Raw genomic sequence first — 26,402 nt, 5'->3', positions numbered from 1 at the left:
CCAGTTATGAAAAGACGAATGACGTAACCTCCAAAATAGTTATAGAGTAGTTCGGTGTCATCATTTACTTTTGGTTGGTTTGACAAATTATATATAAATATATTAAATAATTTTCTTAAATATATATAACATAGCATAAATGGTAATATGTAATAATAAATACTTATCATCTAAATTTTTAATGTAACAACACTTAATATATTTTTAAAACCTCAAATATCATTTGCATTATACTGCAAATAATATAAGTAGACATCTGTAATCAAGGTGTACTTTTATTTCCCTAAGTTTTTAATAGAAGTTTAATCGTTGGATATATCGTATCAAACCTCGAACTTAGTAATAGTGTAATATTTTATTCCAGTTATGTACGAACAATAATGACTCGTAGCCTATCAAAATTTTAATCGTTCTTTAGGTGTGAAAAGTAAATCTAATGTCTGATTACATTACACATCAGTGTTAAGCATGCAAGTATAATGTCTGAATATATTATACATTAGTGCAAAGAATGCAAGTATAATGATGAATACATTACAAATTAGCGCCAAGAATACAAGTATAATACGTATATGAGTACATTAGTACTTAGAATGCAAGTATAATGTATGAACACACTAGTGTACCGAAATGCATATAATTTTTATTAATAAAATATCAGGATAAAATAAATAATAAGTATACAGATAGTTAGAAAATACTAAAAATTAAATATATATATATATATATATATATAGTTTAGGTATATATATATATAATATAATATATATGATACATAAAATATTCAAATAATAAGAGTTACTAAATCAACTAATTATGCCAAAATTTGTTGTGTTTTTGGTTTCAAAAGTTTCTTTAAACATTCAGGCAATGGCTATATATATATATATATATATATATATTATATTATATAAATATATATATATATATACAATATATAATATATATAATATATACACATTCCTTAGGAATTTGCAGTGGCATATCTGCGGGATAAAGATTAAATGAGACAAAAAAAATTATTCTGTAGCTTTTTATTAAAACATCACTTGATATATCATTTCACTATCGAAAATGGGCATGCACACTTCTTCGACTGCTAAATGATCATCATCTATGCATAAATATATCTTACAGATAATATAGCAAATGTATTCGTTCCGTTTTATTTTCCAGGTGGAAATGAATACTAAATGTAATCACTGTTTTTACAAAGGTGGTAGTATTGAATTTGGAAATAGGAGCGATGACTTCGTTATGCGTTTGCAGAAACAAACAGCTAGGAACGTGACACACAGTTACAGAGTTGGTTAAACACAAACACAGTTTACTGACGTAAAGTTCCAGAGTCAGTAAACACAAACACAGCTCATATGCTGACGTCAAGTCCTATAATGTCAGTTAACACAAACTCAGACCACTACACAAATATGTGCTTGTGATTTTCCAGTCTCGAGTGAGCCGTGACTATCTCCGGCAACATTTTCCTAAAACCCCTCATCTTTCTCTGTCCCGAAGGATCTTGCGGTGCCGGAGCGTAGGATGTCCTGAAATGTAAAATGAAGTGAGATCCTGTAACTATGAAGTTCCCGCGTGCATTTGTTGACGATACCAACACACACAAACGAAAGACTGGAGTCTTTTCACTTGCTCCAAAATTCTCGTAAACTTTTTTTTTTTTTTTTTTTTTTTTTTTTTTTTTTTAAGAGGTCAGACTTTACCATTATGATTTTACGTTCCTCAAAATTTGTGGGGTTGAGATCAAACTGTTCTTTGAATCATATGCTGGAATGCCAGGTTTAAAAAGCCACCGGGTAGGATTAACATGGATTTCATAATACTTAATTCTACCATCATTATTTTTAAACGAGACCAGATTTCCTACTGCAATAAACGAAGAAAAATAGAGGAAAAATGTCTAGGTGAATCAGAGAGAGAGAGAGAGAGAATTTACCTGTAGTTCCGTAGAAGACAAAAGCCAGTCGCCGTGATGATAATCATGATCAGTATCCCGACGACGATCACAGCCAGGTAGATCGTCTCGAAGTAACAGCCGCTGTTTTCGGAGAAGCTGATGTCATACTTTTGACGTAATTCCTCCATTGCGGATTCTTCTAGCCTTTCGAGTGGTTCCGTCTCGTCGTTGTCCTCGTCTGTAAATGAGTAATAATAATAATAATAATAATAATAATAATAATAATAATAACAATAATAATAAACATATGACAATACACAAAGCACTACACCCAAGAGCAAATACGGACTGACTATACATAACACGAGAGGAAGGAGGGAGAGGACTACTAAGCATAGAGGACTGCGTCAACATCGAGAACAGAGCACTGGGGCAATATCTGAAAACCAGTGAAGACGAGTGGCTCAAGAGTGCATGGGAAGAAGGACTGATAAAAGTAGACGAAGACCCACATATACAGAGACAGGAGAATGACAAACAGAACAGAGGACTGGCACAACAAACCAATGCACGGACAATACATGAGACAGACTAAAGAACTAGCCAGCGATGACACATGGCAATGGCTACAGAGGGGAGCGCGCAAGAAGGAAACTGAAGGAATGATAACAGCGGCACAAGATCAGGCCCTAAGAACCAGATATGTTCAAAGAACGATAGATGGAAATAACATCTCTCCTATATGTAGGAAGTGCAATACGAAAAATGAAACCACATAGCAAGCGAATGTCCGGCACTTGCACAGAACCAGTACAAAAAGAGGCATGATTCAGTGGCCAAAGCCCTCCACTGGAGCCTGTGCAAGAAACATCAGCTACCTTGCAGTAATAAGTGGTACGAGCACCAACCTGAAGGAGTGATAGAAAACGATCGGGCAAAGATCTTCTGGGACTATGGTATCAGAACAGATAGGGTGATACGTGCAAATAGACCAGACGTGACGTTGATTGACAAAGTCAAGAAGAAAGTATCACTCATTGATGTCGCAATACCATGGGACACCAGAGTTGAAGAGAAAGAGAGGGAAAAAATGGATAAGTATCAAGATCTGAAAATAGAAATAAGAAGGATATGGGATATGCCAGTGGAAATTGTACCCATAATCATAGGAACACTAGGCACGATCCCAAGATCCCTGAAAAGGAATCTAGAAAAACTAGAGGTTGGAGTAGCTCCAGGACTTATGCAGAAGAGTGTGATCCTAGAAACGGCGCACATAGTAGGAAAAGTGATGGACTCCTAAGGAGGCAGGATGCAACCCGGAACCCCACGTTATACTACCCAGTCGAATGGGAGGACTGTGATAGACCAAGAAAAAAAAAATAATAAGTCTTTTCTTTCGAGGCGCAAACACCTGAGATAAATCCTGGACTAATCCATTCTATAGTTGACCCAAGCTATAGTGCTTTTATTCTTCAGGAAAATCCTTTTTGAAGAAATCCACTTTCGTAACGGGCAGTCATGTTATGCTTCCTCTGTGATTTTCAACAAAACTACAGTGGTCTGAAAAACACCCTAATAATGATCTCAGTTTTACTTTTTAATGTAGTTTCTGTTGTTACATCAATTCATCAATCAATAAGAAAACCTTCACCGGGATTTGTAATTTATAACGCGGTACCCAATTCCTATACTTGTCACTACATCAAAGGTCATGGTTCCCAGACGAATAAATTGAGCAATCCCTTTCCTCTCGTGCCAGGTGACGAGAAGTGAACAGGACCTTACTTGACACTCAAGTTCAGAAGGAAACCTTGTTCATCCTGTGCCAAGTGAAAGAAAAGTGAACAGGACCTTACTTGACACTCAAGTCCAGAAGAAAACCTTGTCCTTCCTGTGCCAAGTGAAAGAGAAGTGAACAGGACCTTACTTGACACCCAAGTTCAGAGGGAAACCTTGTCCTTCCTGTGCCAAGAGAAAGAGAAGTGAACAGGACCTTACTTGACACTCAAGTCCAGAAGGAAACCTTGTCCTTCCTGCGCCAAGAGAAATAGAAGTGAACAGGACCTTACTTGACACTCAGGTTCAGAAGGAAACCTTGTCCTTATTGTGCCAAGTGAAAGAGAAGTGAACAGGACCTTACTCGACACTCAAGTTCAGAAGGAAACCTTGTCCTTCCTGTGCCAAGTGAAAGAGAAGTGAACAGGACATTACTCGACACTCAAGTTCAGAGGGAAACTTTGTCCTTCCTGTGCCAAGTAAAAGAGAAATGAACAGGCCCCTGGTTAAAGCTTGAATTCCACTGTGCTTCTTACCTGGTATGTACTGTGCGGTTGTAGATGCAGGGGTAACATCTCTGTTGCACATGCTCTCTTTGCAACAGACGAGACGTATGGAGAACGGAATTGGATTGACGCAGAGTAATCCCGAGCCACTGTGAAGATCCAAAAATAGAATTAGTGAATTTGACCGAAGTTTAAGGCTAAAACAATTCACTTATATGGTTGTTAACACTGTAAAGAGTATTTTATACCATCAGCTTACATATCTGAGAACTGAGGGATGTTTTTTAATCAAAGAGGAGAATTGAGAATCATTGAGAATCCAGTCGTTTGCGCTCGTAATTTGCTTTGAGAAAGGGAACATTTTTTGTGGGTTAGTTACTTGCGAAAGTAGAATTTTGTTAGTTTTGCGTCTTATGAATATTTTTAAACACAATTTTCACTTTTAGCTTTTTAGAAAGCTAATAAATAATTCATTTCATACTTTTTTTTTTACAAGAAAATGTCATGTTTGGCCAGGAGCAATTATAAATTATTAGTTATTCTTAATGCTCCTCTTTTCTGCTGTTTGGTCTTCCCTAAGTATGACTTGTATTAACATAAAAATATTTTGAAGGAGTTGAAATGTTCAAGGTCCCAGCAAAGATTCTGATAACCAGAGACCTCTAGCCCTTACAGCTCCAGAGATACAAAGGAAAGGTATTAAATTTTGCTGTTTAATTGGCCTGTGACCTTGGAAAACAGGTGGTTACAAAACATTAGACATGAAATGTCACCAGCCCCTTGGATAACTATCTAGAGTTCATCAAAATCACAGACACGTAAAATGCTGACTTTTAACATTGATTGATTGTGAGTTATCTGGCGTCACAACTACCAGGGTCACCGACGCCGAGACTTTTAACATAATAATAATAATAATAATAATAATAATAACAGATTCCCAGGTAACATGGCGTTCCTTCTTCAAGAGCTGTATTTAATGAAAGTTACCGATTGCATAAAGTCCGTTACAGAACTGGTTGCATTTTTAAACTGGTTATCTTTTACATGTTTTTTTTTTCTTTTTTGTTACCGGCTTAGTGAGTTTTTTCGTGCTCATTAAGAAGGAAATAAAGAATAGCTATTTTTTCTAAATCTAAGTAACCTAAGCATGCATCTACCAGATTCCATTATATGGTGAATTGTACTCTGTAGCAGAACCTAGGAATTCCACAATCGAGGAATCATTAGAACATGTGGAATTTTTATCGAGCGGCTGATGTAGCATCACGTGATTTATATTAATTCCTTAAGAGTTTATTCTTTGACGAAAGTGAAAGCCAATGGAATTGGCGGAATCATCGAAATTCCCAAACGTGTGGAATCTATGTAAGGTGGAATTTAGAATCTGCACACTATAAGTGCAAAAATTGAGGAAAATTTCATCTTAATTTAATCTACGAATCTTTAAAAAAAATCTTAAGTTTTGTTTCATCAAGTCAATGTTTTTGTAGATTATTTCATTCTGTAATTGTAAATAGAGAGAGAGAGAGAGAACATGTATTACATACTTCTCCGAGATGCACCCTCTCGTGATTGGGGAAAAACCATCTCTGAGCTTCAGTAGCTGCGAATAACAGCTGTTCCTCGTCGTGCAAGTGAGTTCTCCGCTCTTCCTACAAGCCAGCGTCGTACACTCACAGGTGATCTCTCCGTCTGCTGCGGAAAAGAGGAACAAATAATAATAATAATTTGTTACCAGCCACTCGCGTATCTATTTTCTACTTTGCAGCTGTAGATCGTTATTAGGGTCTCTGCAACTATTAGGCTTAGTTGGTACAGTTGCCTCAAAGTATTCCTTTACCCCCCCCCCCCCCCCCCCCCCATCCCCACCAATTCTGTTTCATGAAAATGATATGGTAATACCGCAATTCTGCGAATGAAAGCCTATTTGTTTTGTAACGGCGGACGTGAATGGTCGAGCTACTGGTATGCCAATGCTTATATTTTTTTTTTAAACACTGCTGTAGGCAATATGTTAATGGTAGACGAATAATAGTTCACATTACAAATGAAATGAGTTGTTGTTAAATAGTATAGTAAAGAGTAATAAAAATAGCAATGGTAAAAAATCATGTTCAGTCCTGATTAATCATATATCGGCAACCTTCGTTGCACTGAGGCGTGGCTGGTGGCGTTTGTTGAAATCCAACTCAGTTCAAAGTAGATATTTGGTGTCAATTTCATAACATAATTACTTGAATGGAAATACACTTTCGATTTACATAATCCATCAATTTATAAAGTGATAAGATTATAAACCACAAATTTCAAGAACTATGAATATAATTTCATAAAGGCAATTATAATAGCCATTGACAGGTTATGAGACGGAAGGCTTGGGGAGAAATTACTAGTAGCCAACCAGAATCAGAATAAAAAAAAAGGTGCTTTCCCTACAGAATCTTAATTGAAAAAAATACGCAATTAAAATAAAGGTGCTTTTCCGTCAGAATCAGAATAAAAAAAAATGTGCTATTACTGCAGAATCTTAATTGAAAAAATACACAATTAAAAAAAAAGGTGCTTCCCTGCAGGGATATATACATATAAGCCCTCTTATATTATATATATATATATATATAATATATATATATATATATATATATATATATTATATATATATATGTATATGTAAGTTTACATAATAAAAATATGGAATGTTAGTCCATATATATAAAAGATTGCTTGCAGGAATGTGATCAGACTAGAGACGCTAAAGATGACGTATACAATAAGTATGTAGGCTAAGATAACATGCCGTCACCTGTAGTCATTCAATTGTTTATAAACATTAGTCCAAGCTCCCACTGCTTGAGACAACTACCCCGACCTATAATTCAAACGGCCTACGTGATCTGTAGCGTGTCTCATTTTGATTGTGTGTTCGTATGAAACTATGTCATTTGTATGTATGTTCATAGTTCGAACTACTGTCTGTTCCTTCATAACTTGTAACAGAGATGGTAGACGAGCAGAACAGAGTTAGCTATCGTCATTAGAAGACCTGTACCTCTTTACCTAAGCTTTATCATGTAGAGGAATAGGATTAGCCATCATCATTGGCAGAAGCGATCAAGCTATCGTTATTAGAAGACTTGTACAATCATATCTGATCTCACCATGGTAAAACTCAGAAGAATATATAATTTTTTTATACTTAGTGTTTTCTACAAGAACCTCCTCACCATGAGTTTAAACACATCGTCGTAATAACCAACAAGATAAATACCGACTTCGTAAATGATCTACAAACCCCCAGACACTCCATTGAAGATGGAAGTGCAATACCAACCGACTTAGCGTAAGATTATCGCTAGTCTAACATTACCTCATAGGGCGCCTTAATCATACAAGGCACAAGCCCTAATATTGGTGGCCAGCGTACCAGACGAACTCTACAACGTCCTACGAAGAAAAACCAGAATAATAAATCATGTATCATAAGAAGTCAACGACGACGGAAGCAGCAGATTCTTCAAGCAACCTAGTATCATCGTTAGTGAGCGACTTCAGAAAACAATAAGAACTCTTCAACGACAACGAAAGCAACAGATTCTTCAACCAACTTAGTATCATCGTTTAGTGAATAACTTCAAGAACTAAACCGACGTGTCCTTTTCCGACGGTAACGGAAACTTCGTCTCTCATTAGAATCATTCAAGAAAACATCGTTAGTGAGCGTTTCCGGCACTGCAAGAAACAAACCGAACGCGTCTGCAGCATCGGATCTTTCAAGGGCTCGAATCATCGAAACAACGCGCACGGGGGAAACTGAAGCCAAACCAGGTCATCCGCTAAATAGAGAAGGAGGACCAAGGCCGTGTGTCGTTATCGGAACACCGTGACTTCCCACAAAAGCAAGCTAAGTACAATTTTTTATTCATTTGGAGTAACTTTGAGTGTTTCCTTTGCAGGTCGAATTTCGTTATTCCTGTGGCTGAAGTTACGAGAAATTCTTAAATCTTACTTTTTTTACAGAAATTATCTACATCATTGAGATTTCGCTACTGCGAGTTTTTTTATCTTTGAGTGTCTGTTTCCAGAAGTTCTACTGAAATATCATAATCATATACTATGTTAATTTTATCATTTTGGGTGATTAGTTAATCCCTTACGTAACAAATCAATTAATGTAAACAGTGAATATGCGTTTACGCAGTGGACGTCTGTATTTATACAGATGCATGGATAGGGTCGTTAAGCACCGTAGTGATTAGAAAACACACAAAAACAAGTGGAACACCCGTACAAATCTAGATAAATTAGAGGTAACACTATTTCGGGTCATGACAATAAATGCTCCTTTGCAAAGTCCCGATCGCAGTTTTAGCCTTGAGTTTTTTTGAGTTATATAAAATATCGAACCTCAATGACTCAACTTAACTTTAAAAATATGGCTGGATTGCAAGGAATAACATGTCTGTAAAAAACTTTCATCAGGCTAAATGCGCTGACCAGGATCCCTCACTATTTCAAATTTTAGCAAAGAATGAAGTACAAACAGTTAATATTGAATGCAGTAGTGATAACTTGTCTTATTAGTAATCGCTCATTCCTAATAGTTTCGTCATTCATTGCTTTATACGTAACCAGCAACATAATGCTAAAAACACACAATACGTTTGCCGATGGTAATAAAGAGAAGGATCTTAATTATTACAAAAAAAAAAAATAGAAAACAGTAGCCCGTTCAGAATCAAACAAGCAAACTCGGTGACTGTGTCACCTAGTCAAGCGGTCAAGGTCAGTCAAAAACTGCCGAAGTGTTCAAAGCATAGCAAATTCCATACAATAAGCGACTCTAGCAGAGTGGGGAAAAGCGATGTTGGTTCATACATACCGATATCTTTTTGAATTAAAAAGGATTTTTCCTATCAAACACACGACCGTATAAAGTAATCAGAGCAGGTTTTAGTTTTTTTTTTAATACGTAAGTTATTATAAGTAGTGGTGGATAAAGCCCGACTGTACGCGCCGTAAAAAATTAGAATATCTTGTTTATTCCTTTAGTACACGTAATATTCCTGTATTTACGGACTCACCGTCTGTTGTTCGAACTTCCCTAATGAGAAGTCCGGATAAGCGAGCGTTTACAGATACCTCTATAGTTATAAAAAACATTGAAATCTGTATCTAGTGTAATTGTAAGATTCATCTAGGGGTATACAAAATATTAACTTACATCCTGCAAAATAAGGCGTGTTTATCAAAGGGAAATCCTATAAACCTTCAAACATATTAAAATCCGTTTGAACAAAAAAATGAGACAGTTAATCAAATAATAACTTATATAAAGGAACTATACATTTGTCTCATAAATCGTAACATTGTTCAAATGACCCAACAGAATTCTCCCACAACCGCAGTCGCACTTTCACGCAAAATCTCGAGAAGCATGCACCTCGAATGTCTTAGTGCGTGTAAAAAGACTTTGCTGGAAATGAAATTTTAATCCTTCCCGACACTCTGATATAATAACGATTTCCGCGAACAAAGCCCTAGACACGGTTGACTCGCTGCAAACAAGTTAATATAGTAATCCACAAAAACCTATACATAAATAAATACGCATTTCTTTTATTGTTGCTAACTTTTAATCCCGCCCAACCCAGTCGTGGATGAATCTCTCTGATAATCTATCTAAAGTAATATCAGTAAAGTCATTCAAGCAGAGGTGATTCAGCAGAAATTTTTTTTTATCTTTTACCTGAATACCAGGAAGTTTCTCCACTAGCGAGTGATCTCTGGGAAAAATGGATGTAATTTAACACAAAATACGGTCTAAGGACAAACATAAAGCTATATACGTACCTTCGTATAGACTCTCACTGCAATTTCAAAATAGAGATAAATGACGAAGTTGAAATATGTTAGTAATAGGAGCCATTAGGAAATCAAATAGCCCATATAATTTTCCCTCAAAAGTCATGCCATAAAAGATCGGACTTGGCGTATCTGCGTAGATTTCTGTCGCTTAAACAAGGAAACGACTCCCGATAGTTTCCAGTGCCATGTAGCGACGACATCTTATCTCTGTTAGTTAGAATAAATTTTTCACCAGCTTGGACTTACTAAAAGCCTTTTACCTGATACCATTACCTAAGTGATTGTACCTCATATACCGTTTTCAGCACACTCAGGGGACATTATCAATTTTTACGTATGCCTCCGGCTTACGTTGCGCCCCAATTATAATATAGTGTTTGGAGACTTTTAAGGGATACCCTACATGCTTATATGGTTTGAATCTTCTTGTAATCTTTTCTAATACCTTAGAAGTACATTCACATAAACTAGAGCTAGTGCTACAGAGACAAAGACAAATAATCTCAGAGTAAAATATCTAAATGTGAGTTTTTAAAAACCGAACATGTTTATTTAGGTTTTATGTGTCTAGTCAAGGTCTTAAAGTAGTCCATGGTAAGGTGTCGGCTATTCATAACTTTCCGGTACCTATTAACGTAAAAGGGGGATACAGCACTTTTGCGCTTTAGTGGGTATTACAATCGTATGTAAATATGTAACTCTTCAATCATGACAGCTCCTTTAACAGATCTTACGAAGAAGAGCGTAGATTTATTATGGTCTAAAAAGCATCAACATGCGTTCGATATCTTAAAAGCGGAATAATGCAGCTTACCTAACTTAAAAATCCCTGATTTAAATAAGGAATTTTTTTTTTTGCAACAGACGCCTCAGACCAAGGGGTAAGAGGGTATTACTTCAGTAATATGATAAACAGTTCTTCCCTATAGCTTTTTATTCACGTAAACTAAAGCCCTCTGAAAGTAATATGCAGTAATAGGCAAGGAAGGGCTAGTATCTTTAACTCACTAGTACATTTCAAGTTCATAATCTACGGCTATCCTGTTAAAGTCCTCACTGAGCATAAGTCACTTACCGATTTGTTTTTTCAAAGGCTTTAATCACAGTCCAAAAGGAACTCGGTGACAAATGATCATTCAGGTCTTTGGAGCCAAGATAAGATATCTACCTGGGGAAAGCAAATATCATAGCTGACGCATTATCCCGCAATCCCGCACCATACAGCAAAGAAACCATTAATTGGACTAAAAGATATAGAAACATCCGTGCCTATTGTTAAAAAAAACCGTATCTAAACAAGGAAATTCTTTAACCCAAGAGATCGCGAGCATTGAATATCTGGGTTGGAGCGCAGAACTGTTACAAACTGAACAAAGCAAGAGTCAACAGACATAACCAAAACAATAAACACTTCGAACGGAAACAGAGTCAGCAGCAATAAGCAAACAATAAACACTTCGGACGGAAACACGGTCAGCGGCTAAGCAAAAACAATAAACACTTCGAGCAGAAACCCTAAAGCACAAGTATATTTGAAGTATCTGTGTATCAGAATAATGTAATCAAATGTAATATTAATATGTAGGTCCGTGACGAGGAAAACCCGAAGAACACGGCAGATGACTAACGACCAGGTAGTAGTAATAATCTCTCTCATACCAATTGTCCTAAACTGGTTGCATTCCGTCATCCAGGTTCCTTATTATGTCACAGAAAGCCAAATCACTTTTATTTTTACTGGCCTACAATGCTTACAGATATAAAAAAACACATAACTGATTGTAACACGTGTCATGAAAACAAGGGACACACTAAGACACCTGTCAGTTAAGGGCCTATCCTGTGCAAAATCAATCCTTGAAAGAAAATACGTAGAATTATTAACAGAATTATGAGTCTGACAGAGGGAATGAACACTTCTTAGTGTTAATAGTCCTTGACGTTGTTATAGAAGAATTAATAGCACTAAAACAAACACCGCAATTGAGTGCGTTAGGAATATTTATGAGTGCTAAATCAGTAAAATGGAATTCAACACATAATAATCTGTGACTCGGGTGGTGTAAATCAATAATAATCTCCATAACACGGTGTGAATTCCTATCCATTAAGAAAACCAATATATATTTTATCACCCAGTCCAATCGGTTTGGTAGAATAACGGATAATTAAATAGGAAGTGTCAATGTCTTACGAGTTACAACTCGTGATATTGGATCCGAACTGGATTATAGCGGTTCTCGCGGTTTTAAATACCTTTATCATTTATATCTGTATCTATAGAATTGATGCCGCAAGTAGCCTTATACGGTACGCCGCTAGAACACTTTTCCACATATTCAAGCCCAACCATTAATTTATCAAATATATATAAACAAATATCTAAATAAAATAAATATAAAAAATAAAATAAATATGGATACAAGTGGAGTCAATATAATACACTCCGTAAGAAGTCGGAAGGGTTACAAATTATAATAAAAAAGGAATCACGATAAAATCAATAACGCTTTAGTAATAACAAATAAGCTAAAAGTTCAAACACATATCAAAACCTACTGACATATTGTCTGTCCCGGTAATTTATATTCGTAGTCAATGAAAAAAAAAAAAAATAATAATAATAATAATAATAAATAAATAAATAAATAAAATAAAATAAAAGAGATTTTAAAGTCAGGAAGTCTAGAAGTGAAAATCTTATCTATGGAATAATCCTATATGAATCTTATACAGGGCTAATAATATATATAGAATTGTATGGAAACCTTTTTCATTAGTTTCAATAAGGAATATTTAATTTAACATAATCATGCAGTTTTCCAACATGAAACTAATATATTGTTCATTTGGTACTGTTTTTTTTTTCAGACATTCTTCTCATGTGGGTCGAGTATTAAAAAACAAAAAATTTATCCTAAAGTCGTATTTATTACAGCAAGTAACGTAACTCTTAGCTGGCTGAGAGCAATCTCCTGCCAAGTGACGACGTCATCATTGCCGTATCAGCATTTGTTCCTTTAAACCTCAATAATCTGCTTACACAGGCTTCATCTGTGTGTCGTCTCTGCTTGCAAAACAGATTGACTGGAGAAAGGAATGCTTAGCCCGAACTTCTCATGGGCAAGGCAGACGTTAGGTACAAGTGTCTATCGGTATGCGCAATGCAACTTGAAATCATTTTAAAATTAATAAACAAAATAAGGAAATAGAATTTCTATAACATCAAAATGAATTAATTTTTTTTTTCTGAACCTCATAGACATTTAGAAGTATCCAGTCATGGGAAAATGTCGCATTTTCTTGAAAAACCCAAAGTTTATTTAGAAATTAGTTACATAGTGGGTTTTTTTCGTTGCATCTCCTACCTATTAATAAAGTTTTTAAAATTAACCTCAGAGGATGCGCGCGAGAATATTGAATATGAAACTTTTGTTAGGGCACATAGGATCAGATTTTATCACAACTTAATTTCAGTTAGCATAGAGAAATACAGAATCATGATTAATCTTCTCTTTGACTCTTATGTTGCCTGGCAATCTTACAATTAGCTCCGTTTTCCACTTCTTTGTCTAGTAACTTACTAACCAGTAATATCGAATTTTCTTTGAGATTCGTAATGATATCTATTTATTTTTATTATGGATATTTTTACAAGTCATCATAGACCTGGATAGGTTCACTCATTGTTAATGCCATGGATAAAAAAAGTTTGTACAGCGGATTCTTTTGAATTCCAAAATATCAGCGAATTCATGTGGGTTACGTCTGGTCTAAATGGCTCTCTCCCCCCCTGTATTTGGATGTCGTCTGAATTTACTTTGCCCTTGTGACAAGTATAATTTCACTTGCAGGCTGATTAATGGAACCTGGTTACAGTATCCTGCAGTACGAGAGTTTCACATCGCAACTTCAAAAAATCGTTCGTTGCAGCGGACGACTACAGTCAAGTAACAACCGCCTACAATGTGAAAGGAATTTCATGGACTTCTTCGACCGACACTGTATCTCGTCGTTAATCTCGTTTTAATGCGGAATGCTCCGGCGGCTGTCGGAATCGACTACGAAAGGGACATACTTCCGACAATTACGACCCGAAGGATATTCAACTCTACTTTGCTGGCGAAGGACTCGTGCTGGGGATGTTTTTTTATTCATCGCGAACGTAATCGTGTAGCTTAGGATGCAGAGAATAAGTATGAGCGCAAAAATAGAACGTTGGACCCGCCCAGGCAAATTTTCCCCTTGTTTTAACCCTGTGAAAATAGGCCGGTTTCATTGGGCTATAGGTGGTTGTCTGGAACTGTGTAATGGACGAAAAGTTGTTCGAACGCTAGTTAAAAGTGAAGTAGTATAACCTCGGTCATGCCATATATAGTATCATGTATCCTATATATAAATAAAGTATCATGTATCCTATATATATAAATGATCATAAATAACAGAATCGAAATATATTTTTTGCGTGTACGCACTAGGAATCTATATATAAATGATCATAAATAACGGAATCGAAATATATCTTTGCGTGTACGCAATAGGAATCTATTTAAAGTGCACATATATTAATCATAATTTTATGAATCCATATACATATGTATAAACAAATCAGGTAGCCTATAATCAATCTGTTACCTTTTATCATACCAATATCTGCAGTTATATATGAGTTAGTATATTGATTTAATGAATCAGATATATAACAGTTAGCATAAACTTAATAATTTTAATCAATTCATATATGAAATTTTTTATCAGTTAAAATATGATTTTTTATCATGTTAATCTTCATTCTATGCAATTGTCAGAGTACATTAGTATTTTCTGTAGCATATGTATCTTAATGAGATGAAGTGAAAAAACTATCATTATATTATCACGTGATCACTATTATTTACCAATATCATTGTTTTATATTTTATTGCTTGAATCAATTCATGTACACCATGAATTTTTATTTACTAATATATATATATATATATATATATATATATATTATATATATTCACATAGTGTCTGTATCACACTCCTATAAGTCAAATGCAAGTCAAGTTTGAGTAATATTCAGTAGCTGGTTTTGGTAGCTGACCGAGCTAATGTAAGTGTTTACATAATAAAAATATGGAATGTTAGTCCATATATATAAAAGATTGCTTGCAGGAATGTGATCAGACTAGAGACGCTAAAGATGACGTATACAATAAGTATGTAGGCTAAGATAACATGCCGTCACCTTGTGTCATTCAATTTGTTTATAAACATTAGTCCAAGCTCCCTGCTTGAGACAACTACCCGACCTATAATTCAAACGGCCTACGTGATCTGTAGCGTGTCTCATTTTGATTGTGTGTTCGTATGAAACTATGTCATTTGTATGTATGTTCATATGTTCGAACTACTGTCTGTTCCTTCATAACTTGTAACAGAGATGGTAGACGAGCAGAACAGAGTTAGCTATCGTCATTAGAAGACCTGTACCTCTTTACCTAAGCTTTATCATGTAGAGGAATAGGATTAGCCATCATCATTGGCAGAAGCGATCAAGCTATCGTTATTAGAAGACTTGTACAATCATATCTGATCTTCACCATGTAAAACTTCAGAAGAATATATAATTTTTTATATTAGTGTTTTCTACAAGAACCTCCTCACCATGAGTTTAACACATCGTCGTAATAACCAACAAGATAATACCGACTTCGTAAATGATCTACAAACCCCCAGACACTCCATTGAAGATGGAAGTGCAATACCAACCGACTTAGCGTAAGATTATCGCTAGTCTAACATTACCTCATAGGGCGCCTTATCATACAAGGCCCACAAGCCCTAATCTATAATATATAATCTTATATATATTATATATAATATTAATATATATAATATATTATATAATATATATATATATATTATATATTAATATTATATATAGATATATTATCATAATCTATCTATTTATATATATATTTATATATATTAATAAATATATATATATGTGTGTGTGTGTGTGTGTGCGTGTGTGTGTGTGTGGAAGCTAAAAATCTCCTTTAATATCAAATTCGATCTACCATATATATATATCTATATATATATAGCTATATAGATATATATATATATAATATATCTAAAAATCTCCTTTAATATCACATTCGCTCTCCTTAAAAGAAAAATTGGCAAAAGACAACAAAATTTTGGAAAATAAGTTAGCAGAGGCTCTCCAGCAAAGAAAAGAGATGGCAGGAAAGTTAGCAGATGGACTCCAAAATGGAAAGAAGGTGGAAAAAATGTTGAGAGATTCTGAAAGATTAGGGAAGCCCCAAACCCTTGTTCAAGACGGCGATTTACTAAAAGCAATACGGGAGGAAATGGAGAAAAGAAGAGGATTTTTATTTTAAAGCAATATTATATTCAGGATTTGAAAATAAGTTGATTACTAGCGTTGTGGATCAGAGAGAACTGTTTCTGTAACCCCTAAAGGCGTCGCATCTAATCAAGCCGTGATGTCCCATGTCAGATTTGTTGCTTTGGACAACCTGTGGCAAGAAAGAGATGCCACTGAAGATGCCAGGAGCTTTGAAAAATAGATCAAACCCGAAGTACTCCAAGTCTTAGGAAAAAGTTACGAGGCACCTATTCACCAGATCTGGTTCTAGAGAAGGAAACCAAAAACTGTTGAAGAAACAAAACAGTTAAAAGAATGAGTCGACGATGTCCACCGCCGAGTAAAGGAGAAGAAAAGATATTAGAAGGCTCTGAGAATGGAAAAATTAATTAATCTATCAGTATGGCAAGAAACAGATGCCACTGAAGAGGCCAGGGGCCTTGTAAAGCAGTTCAAAGAAAGTGACCTCTTCCTCAGAAAGAAACCAGATTCCTTGCGAGCTGTTTCTTTTACCCTTGAGCCACAGCATATAATCTGGTTGCAGTGACCAATGTTGGATTTCTTACTTTGGTGAACCTGCGGCCAGAAAATGATGCCAGTGAATATCTTGGCCAGGGGCCTTGCAAAACAGTTCAAAGAAAGGGACCTCTTCTTCAGAAAGAAGCCAGGTTCCTTGCGAGCTGTTTATTTTACCCCTATAGCCATTGTATCTTTTAGAGCTGCAGTCACCAACGTAAGATTTGTTGCTTTGGAAAACCTGTGACCTGAAAAAGATGCTATTGAAGAGGCCAAGGACCTTGAAAAACAGTTCAAATAAAAGGATCTCTTCTTCAGAAAGAAATTAGGTTTTGAGAAAACTGTTTCTGTTACCCCAGAGCCATCGCATCTGCTTGAGCCGCCGTCACCATAACATTTGATTGGGTAGCCCCTGCAGCAATCGTATCTAATCAAGCCGAATTGACCAATCTCGGATTTGTTACTTTCGACAACCTGTGGCAAGAAAAAGGTGCCACTGAAGTTGCCAGGGGCCTTCAAAAATAGATAAAACCCGAAGAAGTCAAAGTCTTAAGAAAAAGTTACGAGGTGCCTATTCACCAGATCTAGTTCTCGAGAAGGAAACCAAAAACTGTTGACGAAACAAAACAGTTAAAGGAACAAGTCGACGACGCCCTCCGTTGAGTAAAGGAGAAGAAAAGATATTAGAAGACACTGAGAATGGAAAGAAAGTATTAACAATCAGTATGGCAAGAAACAGATGCCGCTGAAGAAGCCAGGGGCCTTGAAAAGCAGTTCAAAGAAAGGGACCTCTTCTTCAGAAAGAAACCAGATTCCTTGTGAACTGTTTCTCTTACCCTTGAGCCACAGCATATAATCCGGTTGCAGTGACCAATGTCGGATTTCTTACTTTGGTGAACCTGCGACCAGAAAATGATGCCAGTGAAGAGGCCAGGGGCCTTGGAAAACAGTTCAAATAAAGGTACCTCTTCTTCAGAAAGAAGCCAGGTTCCTTGCGAGCTGTTTATTTTACCCCTATAGCCATTGTATCTGGTAGAGCCGCAGTCACCAATGGGAGATTTGTTGCTTTGGAAAACCTGCAACCTGAAAAAGATGCTATTGAAGAGGCCAATGACCTTGAAAAACAGTTCAAATAGTTCAAATAAAGGGATCTCTTCTTTCAAAAGAAATTAGGTTCTCTCAGAGCCATCGCATCTGATTGAGCTGCCGTCACCATTGTCACACTTGATGGGGTAGCCCCTGGAGCAATCCTATCTAATCAGGCCGAATTGAGCAATGTTGGATTTGTTGCTTTGAACAACCTGTGGCAAGATAAAGATGCCACTGAAGATGCCAGGGGCCTTGAAAAACAGATCAAAGAAATGGAATACGATAAACGAAGAGAACAAGAATAAGGCTTTGGAATCAAGTGATTCTGTGAGAAAACAAATTTCTAATGGAGAAGCAACTGTTGGTGCTACTGATCTCTCTCTCTCTCTCTCTCTCTCTCTCTCTTTCTCTCTCTCCCCAAGTAATGTAGGGTATAATTTCGAAAAACCTCGACAGAAACACATACAGATATATAAACAGAAACATGTGCAGATGTCAATGCCACCTCTCTCTCTCTCTCTCTCTCTCTCTCTCTCTCTCTCTCTCTCTCTCTCTCTCTCTCTCCAAGTAGTATAGGGTATAATTTAGAAAAACTACTACAAAAACAATGCTGCCCCTCCCCTCCCCCGCCCCTCTCTCTCTCTCCAAGTAGTATAGGTTATAATTTCGAAAAACTACTAGAATTGATAATGAAGATAATGATACAGAAATAAGGGACGAAAATAATGAATATTTATCAGATATAAATGGTAATGAAGCCAATATAGTGCAGGCTATTGATGAAATTAAAAATGGATCAGCAGCTGGGCCAGATGGTGTCCCTGCTATTTTGTTAAAGAAAGTGGTTCATTCTATTGCAAAGCCGCTTGCAATATCATTAACGTAAAGCGTAGATACAGGCAAGATTTATGATGAGCACAAATTAGCATATATTACCCCTACTTTCAAAAGGGGATCAAGACTAGAGGCAAGTAATTATAGGCCTGTGAGTCTAATGTTAGGCAGAAGTCTGTAAGATTAGTTATGTAGGAAATATATTAGCTAGGAAAATGTACTAGTAGAGTTTTTGGTAGACGAAGGTAAAAGAGAAGTAGAAGAGAAATGCAAACAGAATGTTTGCATTACGACACTCGTAAAACGCAGAAAGGGACATAATGAAAATCAATGATGCAAGCTGCTAGAGGTAAACTGACCCGAGCAACGAATAACAAGTGGATGGAACTGACTGCTCACAACATACGCCCTGATTCGTTAGATGTCGTCGCCGGAAGTAGTAGGTGTAGAAGATTATCCAATTATGAAGAATTAGTGTGGTCATCAGAAGAAAAGAGGTGGAGCTAGAAATCAGAAATAGGTCCAGAGTTCAGTTGGAAAGGGAGAAAGTTCAGTTAACAACTCACTTCTGGACGCATAACTTGTGTCGGTTTTTACTCCGTTTATCCGGTGGCAATTAGACTTGTGTGTGATAGGACAGTGAAATTGTGTGTGTTACAATAATGATTTAGAACTAAAACGTGGTGTTTAACTTGCCCAGAATTCTGAAGGAAACCGAACTCATATAATTTCTCTATATAACCAGCCTTCTGAGATCAATTGAGAAGTCCAGAAAAACAGAGAAGTGTTAGAAATAAGTTCCTAAGAGAGATAGAAACTCAACGATGTATGGATAAAGAGTACCCCCCATATAACATATAGAACAAATTAATAACAAATACAAACCAAAACTAAAGTGAGAAGACTTCACAACATAAAAATAAAAAAAAAAATCATAACATTAACATCACATATTATGAAAATGTATGAAAGGGTAATGAAAAAAAAAATATTATGAAACATTTACAAAAAAATTATTTGTTTAATATAAGACAACATGGATTTGCACCCGGAAAAGTACACAAACCCAACTGTTAGTCCACTGTGAGAACACAAATAAAAATATGATAAACGGAAAAGAAACAGATGTGGTTTATCTAGACTTTGCAAAAGCTTTTGGCAAGATAGACCATAATATATTAGCGAAGAAAATTACAAAACATAATATAGTGGACAAAGTAGGAAAGATGGATAAAAGAATTTTTACACAACAGAAAACAGTTATTGCAAACGATGAGAAATCCGATGAAGCTAAGGTAATATCCGATGTGCCACAAGGTACGGTGTTAGCTACATTGCTGTTAGTTATTATGATTGCAGACATAAACAGTATACGTTAAGGACTCGGTAGTGTGTAGTTTCGCCAATGACACAAGTATAAGTAGAGAAATGACCTCGTTCCAAGCGTGGCAAGAAAGGTCAGCTTTTGGTCCACTGGACCGTAACAGGCAGAGGAAGGTCCGTTATGTTCCCCCGAATTTTACGGCGATCCCATGGGTCAAGCGGACCGCAGAAGTGGACTTACTGGGTCACTTGTCTCCTCGACTTCGAAAGGTTTATCGTTCACTCGGGGATTTACTGTTAAAATATCCTGTTCTCTTCCGTTATCTCGGAATCCACGCGATTGTCGGTCGAGTTCTCTGCCTACATTATCGGTTTTATTACGAATTAGACTTATACTTCCCGCACGTTTATTGTGACTAAAGATAATTGCACCATCGAACTTTTATACAGTACTGGACTCAGTTATAACGTCACTGCATTTCGGAACTATCATGCGCAAGCCACTGTGATCTATGGCGGTTGATCGGCCTACAGATTAATAACCAGGCCTTATGCCAAGGCTGTCTGTTCAAGTTCCGTGGCAGTCAGTAAGATAAGACATGCAGAATTTTGGTGTGGAACATCTGACCTCGGTATAGCCGAAAGAGACGACAACTGTGTATTCTGATTTCAACAACATAGGTCTACCTCTATGCGATTATATCCACTGATCTGCTAGGCTGAGTATCGAACTCCCACTCGTCAAAGAGACTCTTAAGTCTCTCTCTCTCTCTCTCAACTGTAACTGGCCCTGGTGACGAGTTTGGAACTGATTAGAAATGACCATATATGCGAGCTTACATTCTGATGTGTTTACTCTGCATTTGCCCAGACCAGTTTTTCTCCTGACCTAGAGATTACTGTTGTTCTGTGTTAAGAGGAACTGACCGGTCTCTTTATAATGTTTTTTATCTTATTGTTTAGTCTTTAATAATTTTTTTTTTTTTACAGTTTGCATGCATGTTGCTTGTTTCAATACCAGTGTGCATGCGAGGTGGATCTGTAAATTTGTATACCGGAATGCAAAGACACACAAATATATATATATATATATATATATATATATATATATATATATATATATATATATATATATATATATATATATATATATATATATATATATATATATAATATATATATATATATATGTGTGTGTGTGTGTGTGTGTTTATATATATATATATATATATATATATATATATATATATATATATATATATATATATATGTGTGTGTGATATATATATATATATATATATATATATATATATATATGTGTGTGTGTGTGTGTGTGTGTGTGTGTGTGTGTGTGTAAGTCGAGTTCCTTAACTGCATTTCATCTCCGGCAAATGTTTTACACCTATGGAATAAAGAAAACCAAATCGTTCTAGCTTCAAGCACACGATATTAATAAGCGATAAACCTCGAATGTATCGCAAGTAACAACAGCTTCCTATTAATAGCAAAACTTGCTCTTCCTTCTCCAACTTGTTGCTGGGTTACTCAAAGGGGGAAAGGCATGATGTCATGTAGGTACCATAGAGCAACAGTTTACAAATGGTTGTTTACAATTCTCTTAGCGCGGTGTAAATAACGTTTGCGTTATAGACGGCTTCCGGCATACTTCTTATAACTAACCAGATAGGCTCCTTACGTTCCTATACACACAAACACGTGCACACACTTCCATCACTTAACATTATTGCATCAACATAAGAACTGAGGAGCCGTTGCATAGGAAAAGTCTAAAGACTCCATATGAACCTACGTAAAAATAAAGCTTTTGCAATTGCCAGACAGCAATGCTAAGATGAATATACACATTAGCCAGAACACCAACAAAGATTCTCTTTCAAGTACACTTCATAAAAACGAACTTACAGCAATACAAGCGAAATGAATTAGCTATGGAGACGAGGCAACGACCTTATAGTAGACAAGACCCGTTGCCCATGTGTTGTTGTTCAGATAGCTAGACCGATCGTCTAGATAACTACACACATTCCACAGGTTTACGGGCGAACGTAAGGTACGTTGCGTAATCGTAGGGTAACTAAAAATATAAACACTTTTAATTCTTTTAAAGGTTGTTTAGCCAGTTATGCTCATGGTGAAAAATTATAATGATGGTGCATACCATGACGAATGTAGAAAACACATACCCTATATGATAGAATATATATATAATATATATATATATATATATTCTATTATATATATTATATATACAGATAGATATATATCTATAAATCATATCTATATATATATATATATATAGATATATATATATATATATATAATATATATATTGTGTGTGTATGCATTTAAGCACCGTATGATCATTATAAAATTATGAATGCGATGCAATAAATATAATTGTAAAATTTTAAGCTAGTTTTTTATGAATTCAAAAATAAAATACTTACATTTTCCAAGTTTCTGCATAAAGAAAGGTTCGGCTTACATCTTTTAGCATTTAATACTCTTACTTTATATTTACAATATAATTTTTCATGCACTCTAAGATAACATATATTTCTCTCATATTTTGAAAAGCCAGGATATTATTGTGAAAATGATAGGTGTAAAAAATTCCAGCAATGAAATGGTTAAAAAAAAAAAAAAAAAGGTGTAGACCTAGTGTCAAAGAGAGAGAATTCCAGCAATGAAATGGTTAAAAAAAAAAAGTGTAGACCTAGTGTCAAAGAGAGAGAGAGAGAGAGAGAGAGAGAGAGACTGATTAATGACGACGCTTAATATAAGCGGAGCCTCTCTCGACAGGAGCCTTTGGCGTTACGCTTTTTGGGATGCCGAGACTCCTAGGCCGATCACGCACGCCTGCCCTTTTGCAGGTGAGAAATGGCAGGGTGATGAATAGGTGCAATATGACGAGAAACTGTGCTAAGTCAGGTGAGAAGGAAAGTCGAGGCCTTGAGAGAGTGAGTTAGTGCTTTTTTTTTTTTTTCTTTGTACAAATTACGGCTCGTACAACTTTCCAAACTGATTTTGAGTCTAGTATTCTAAGCAAAATTTCCCCTGGCGCGAGTTACGTAAATCATTAATAGTACTACCTTATTTCCTTATACCGTACTGAATATTAATCTTTGATATTTTCTTGTTTTTGTTGTCAAGTAAGACATTATTGACTACTTTACAGTTTTGAATTGTTTTGCTTGTTTCTAAGATGACTTTTTTTTTTTTTTTTTTCTTTTTTTACATTTGCCGAGTGGAATATCTGGCAGTTAGTCTAAATAATGTTTATATCCAAGACATGCTGTAAGTCTAAGACCTTGCACTACTATATCGAATATTTTAATGGATTTTTGTCCAGAATCGAGACACGTGTTTTTTTTTCCAAGTCACTGTTAGAGGAAGTTTTCTCTCTCTCTCTCTCTCTCTCTCTCTCTCTGGTACGTAAATTCTGATGTACCAGGAAGTAGAGCAAAATGACTGGACAATCATGTTTTGGTCTAGCCCTAGACCTAGCCGGTGACTAAACTTGCGCACTAATTCTTAAAAGTTTCGAAGCACTCCTCACACCATCTCTCTCTCTCTCTCTCTCTCAATTTCTTTTAACAGATGACTATAGCAACAACGGAACGTCCTGGCGATGGTATATGGCTAAAGGAATCTCAACTCTGAAATTTTGACTTCGTATCCCCAAAGGATATTTTAAGCTGAGACTTGTACATTCTGTAGACCAAGAGCGTTTGAAGATTAAAACCGGTTAACACACCACTATTGTGCAATAACGACACAAAGGGATTTGAGAGAGAGAAAGAGAGAGAGAGAGAGAGAGAGAGAGAGGGAGCTTTTTGTAGTATGTATTTTACGTTATCCAATAGGACTAAGTGTAGACAATTTACAGTAAGATATACGCAAGGCATTTGTCCTCTTTTATCAATTCACATAGACCTAACCAGAAATGTGATGTAGACGCCTTCGCTAAAACCTTAAAAAGACGAAATCTTCAAAAACAAAACGTTCGAATTTTACAGCTGTTGGCATCCAGGATCCAGCCTTCACCTTTCAAGGTCAACAGGGAGTAGTATGACAAATGGCCCTGCAGTTAGCGAACAAGGGTGGTACCTGCATATATGGCAGTGCTTTAAAAGCGGACTTATCAAAGCTGCCTTATCGCATGAATTAAACTTCACTAAGAAATATATTACCTATTTGAAAATAATAAAGGAATTAATATGGTTTCATTTTGTAGGCCTATAGTTGTCACGCCAAACATTGTTTTAAACCCTTGATATGACCGTGTGTAGGCCTATGCAAGAATCACGTTATTCCAATTTTTAACAAAAACAATCCAATAAGTTCTAGTATGCGATGATAAAGGACACTTTAACCCAATAGTTTCCAGTCATCTCCTCAAAACTAAAATGATTTAATACGATAAGCGATAATCTTTGAGTTTCCAAAGAGGCACTTTACTTAATAATGAAGAAACAGCCATCTAGCATTAGCCGAGAAAGATAACGGATATTAAACCTGTTTATGATGAACACGAGCGCACTGAGAGAGAGAGAGAGAGAGAGAGAAAATTTCATCTCGTAAACCGGTTATTGATGCTTTCTTAGTTAAATAATGAATATTCATTATAGGATTATCATGCTGAATTTAAACAGGGACGTAGGAATTTTCATAGAGAGAGAGAGAGAGAGAGAGAGAGAGAGAGAATTAGTTATCCCTCGGGTAGGTTGCTAATGTTTTCCCAGTTAAAATAATGAATATTCATTGTAATGATCACAAAAACTTGGTAATTCTCAAATACCTTTATCGGCAGCAGGTAGGAACGGCCGAGTCAGGAGAATGAGGGTGACCAGCAAGAAAAACCACTGGTAGCTGGAGCTGGAGTATCGGAAGGCTGTTGTAATATCTCCTGGTTTCGCTTGTGAAACTGGTTGTTGTTGATGATGATGCTGATGCCTATCCTGAACGCCACCAGCGGAGTCACCGGATTTGAGACGCTCTTTTGAGGTCCTAATGAAGTCTCTCCTCCAGGGGAGACTGTCTGGAGACTGGTGGGGCGCGTTATGTTCCATTTTCTCTGTGTTTATTTCCTTTTTAGAATTTTTTGTAGTATCTGTTATATATTTAATTCTCTCTTCTTCTTCTTCTTCCCTGGTTTGACAAGTACTAATTAACTAGCGCATAACGAAGATTCCCGGGTGGCCGGCAGCCGTTAATTGAACTCCGTTTTAAATAAAAGTACTTTCAAATTATATTATCCCCAGACAGCTGCAAAATCACGTCAGGTAATAACGTTCATCTTTTAAAACATATTTTTTAAAATTACATTTCTATTGAATTTTCAATTTAATGCACAAAGTACGCTTAGTTAAGTCATTAAAACCGCACTCATTTCGCAGTCTGGCTATTTCTAAGAAAGGGATCAATAGAAAATCCAAGATGAAAGTCAGGTTTGTCCGTCATACACGTCTTGAGACAGGGCACATTTAAGAGGTAACTTGCAGACGATGTTTCACCTTGGTGGTCGAGAGAGGTTATGAGAGAAGCGCAAGAAGAATAAGAATTATAAGATGCCACATGGGGTAAGTAGGTAGGTCCGACAATTCGCAACTCCGCCGGCGGAGAAAAGATATCGTACCGTGCTCCCTCACCCCACCAGATAAAATCCAATTAGAGCTCATACAATACACATTTTCCCAGAAAAAAACACATCGAGTTTTTGTTTCCTCGTTAGACCAACTGTTAGACACAAACCATACATTCAGCTACACAGATAATGGTTCGACTTCGCAAAAATTTTCAGTGAAGATGGGCTATTGACAGGTGGCCAGACGTACGATTACTTTCTCTCTCGCGCTGTTTTCTTTACTTCACAATGCTAGTTCCTCTTGCGCTGTTCTTTTATATTATAAAATATTTTTCAACCATCTTTTGACTGCATGAAACCACTAAGCTGGTGGTCCCCAAACTGGATTCAAGAAGGATAGGCCTATGGGGTCCAAGACAATATAAAAATAATTTTCTCAACTCTATAGACAAAAATGTGTGGCTGTTTTCATCAATTTTACTTTGTACTGAACTTAAAAGCAATGAAAAAAAATACAGAAAATATATGATAATAATTACTTATAAGGCTACTTACTATGTGCAGGAATACGCATATATTAAA

The 26,402-nt window shown here is 36.1% G+C and overlaps 1 protein-coding gene across 2 annotated transcripts; it reads right to left on the bottom strand.

Moving 5' to 3' along the window:
• Positions 1-1,019: 1,019 nt before the first annotated feature.
• Positions 1,020-25,893, bottom strand: LOC135212484 (BMP and activin membrane-bound inhibitor homolog). 2 transcript variants are annotated; one of them, XM_064245962.1, is made up of 5 exons: positions 25,035-25,893; positions 5,751-5,895; positions 4,231-4,349; positions 1,955-2,153; positions 1,020-1,547 (listed from the first exon to the last, which is right to left on the bottom strand). In XM_064245962.1, exons 1-5 carry the CDS (start codon positions 25,303-25,305, stop codon positions 1,421-1,423), a joined length of 861 nt encoding a protein of 286 aa, XP_064102032.1. In that variant the 5' UTR covers positions 25,306-25,893; the 3' UTR covers positions 1,020-1,420. The 2 variants fall into 2 exon arrangements, with proteins under 2 accessions (XP_064102032.1, XP_064102031.1); XM_064245961.1 differs by having other exon boundaries at positions 5,751-5,898; positions 25,035-25,882.
• Positions 25,894-26,402: the final 509 nt, after the last annotated feature.

Source organism: Macrobrachium nipponense, chromosome 41, assembly GCF_015104395.2.
Source record: "Macrobrachium nipponense isolate FS-2020 chromosome 41, ASM1510439v2, whole genome shotgun sequence".
NCBI lineage: Eukaryota > Metazoa > Arthropoda > Malacostraca > Decapoda > Palaemonidae > Macrobrachium > Macrobrachium nipponense.
The sequence above is the reverse complement of the archived record's forward strand: the minus strand, read 5'-3'. Positions and strand labels throughout refer to the sequence as shown.

Bases quoted from the DNA above. Each gene is read 5' to 3' on its own strand.
- LOC135212484 (XM_064245961.1), bottom strand. From the start codon at position 25,305: ATGGAACATAACGCGCCCCACCAGTCTCCAGACAGTCTCCCCTGGAGG. The intron at 2,154-4,230 runs GTAAGAAGCACA...ACTCATTTACAG, and splicing joins AACCGCACAGTACATACCAG to ACGAGGACAACGACGAGACG. The intron at 1,548-1,954 runs GTAAATTCTCTC...TTTACATTTCAG, and splicing joins TGTCTTCTACGGAACTACAG to GACATCCTACGCTCCGGCAC.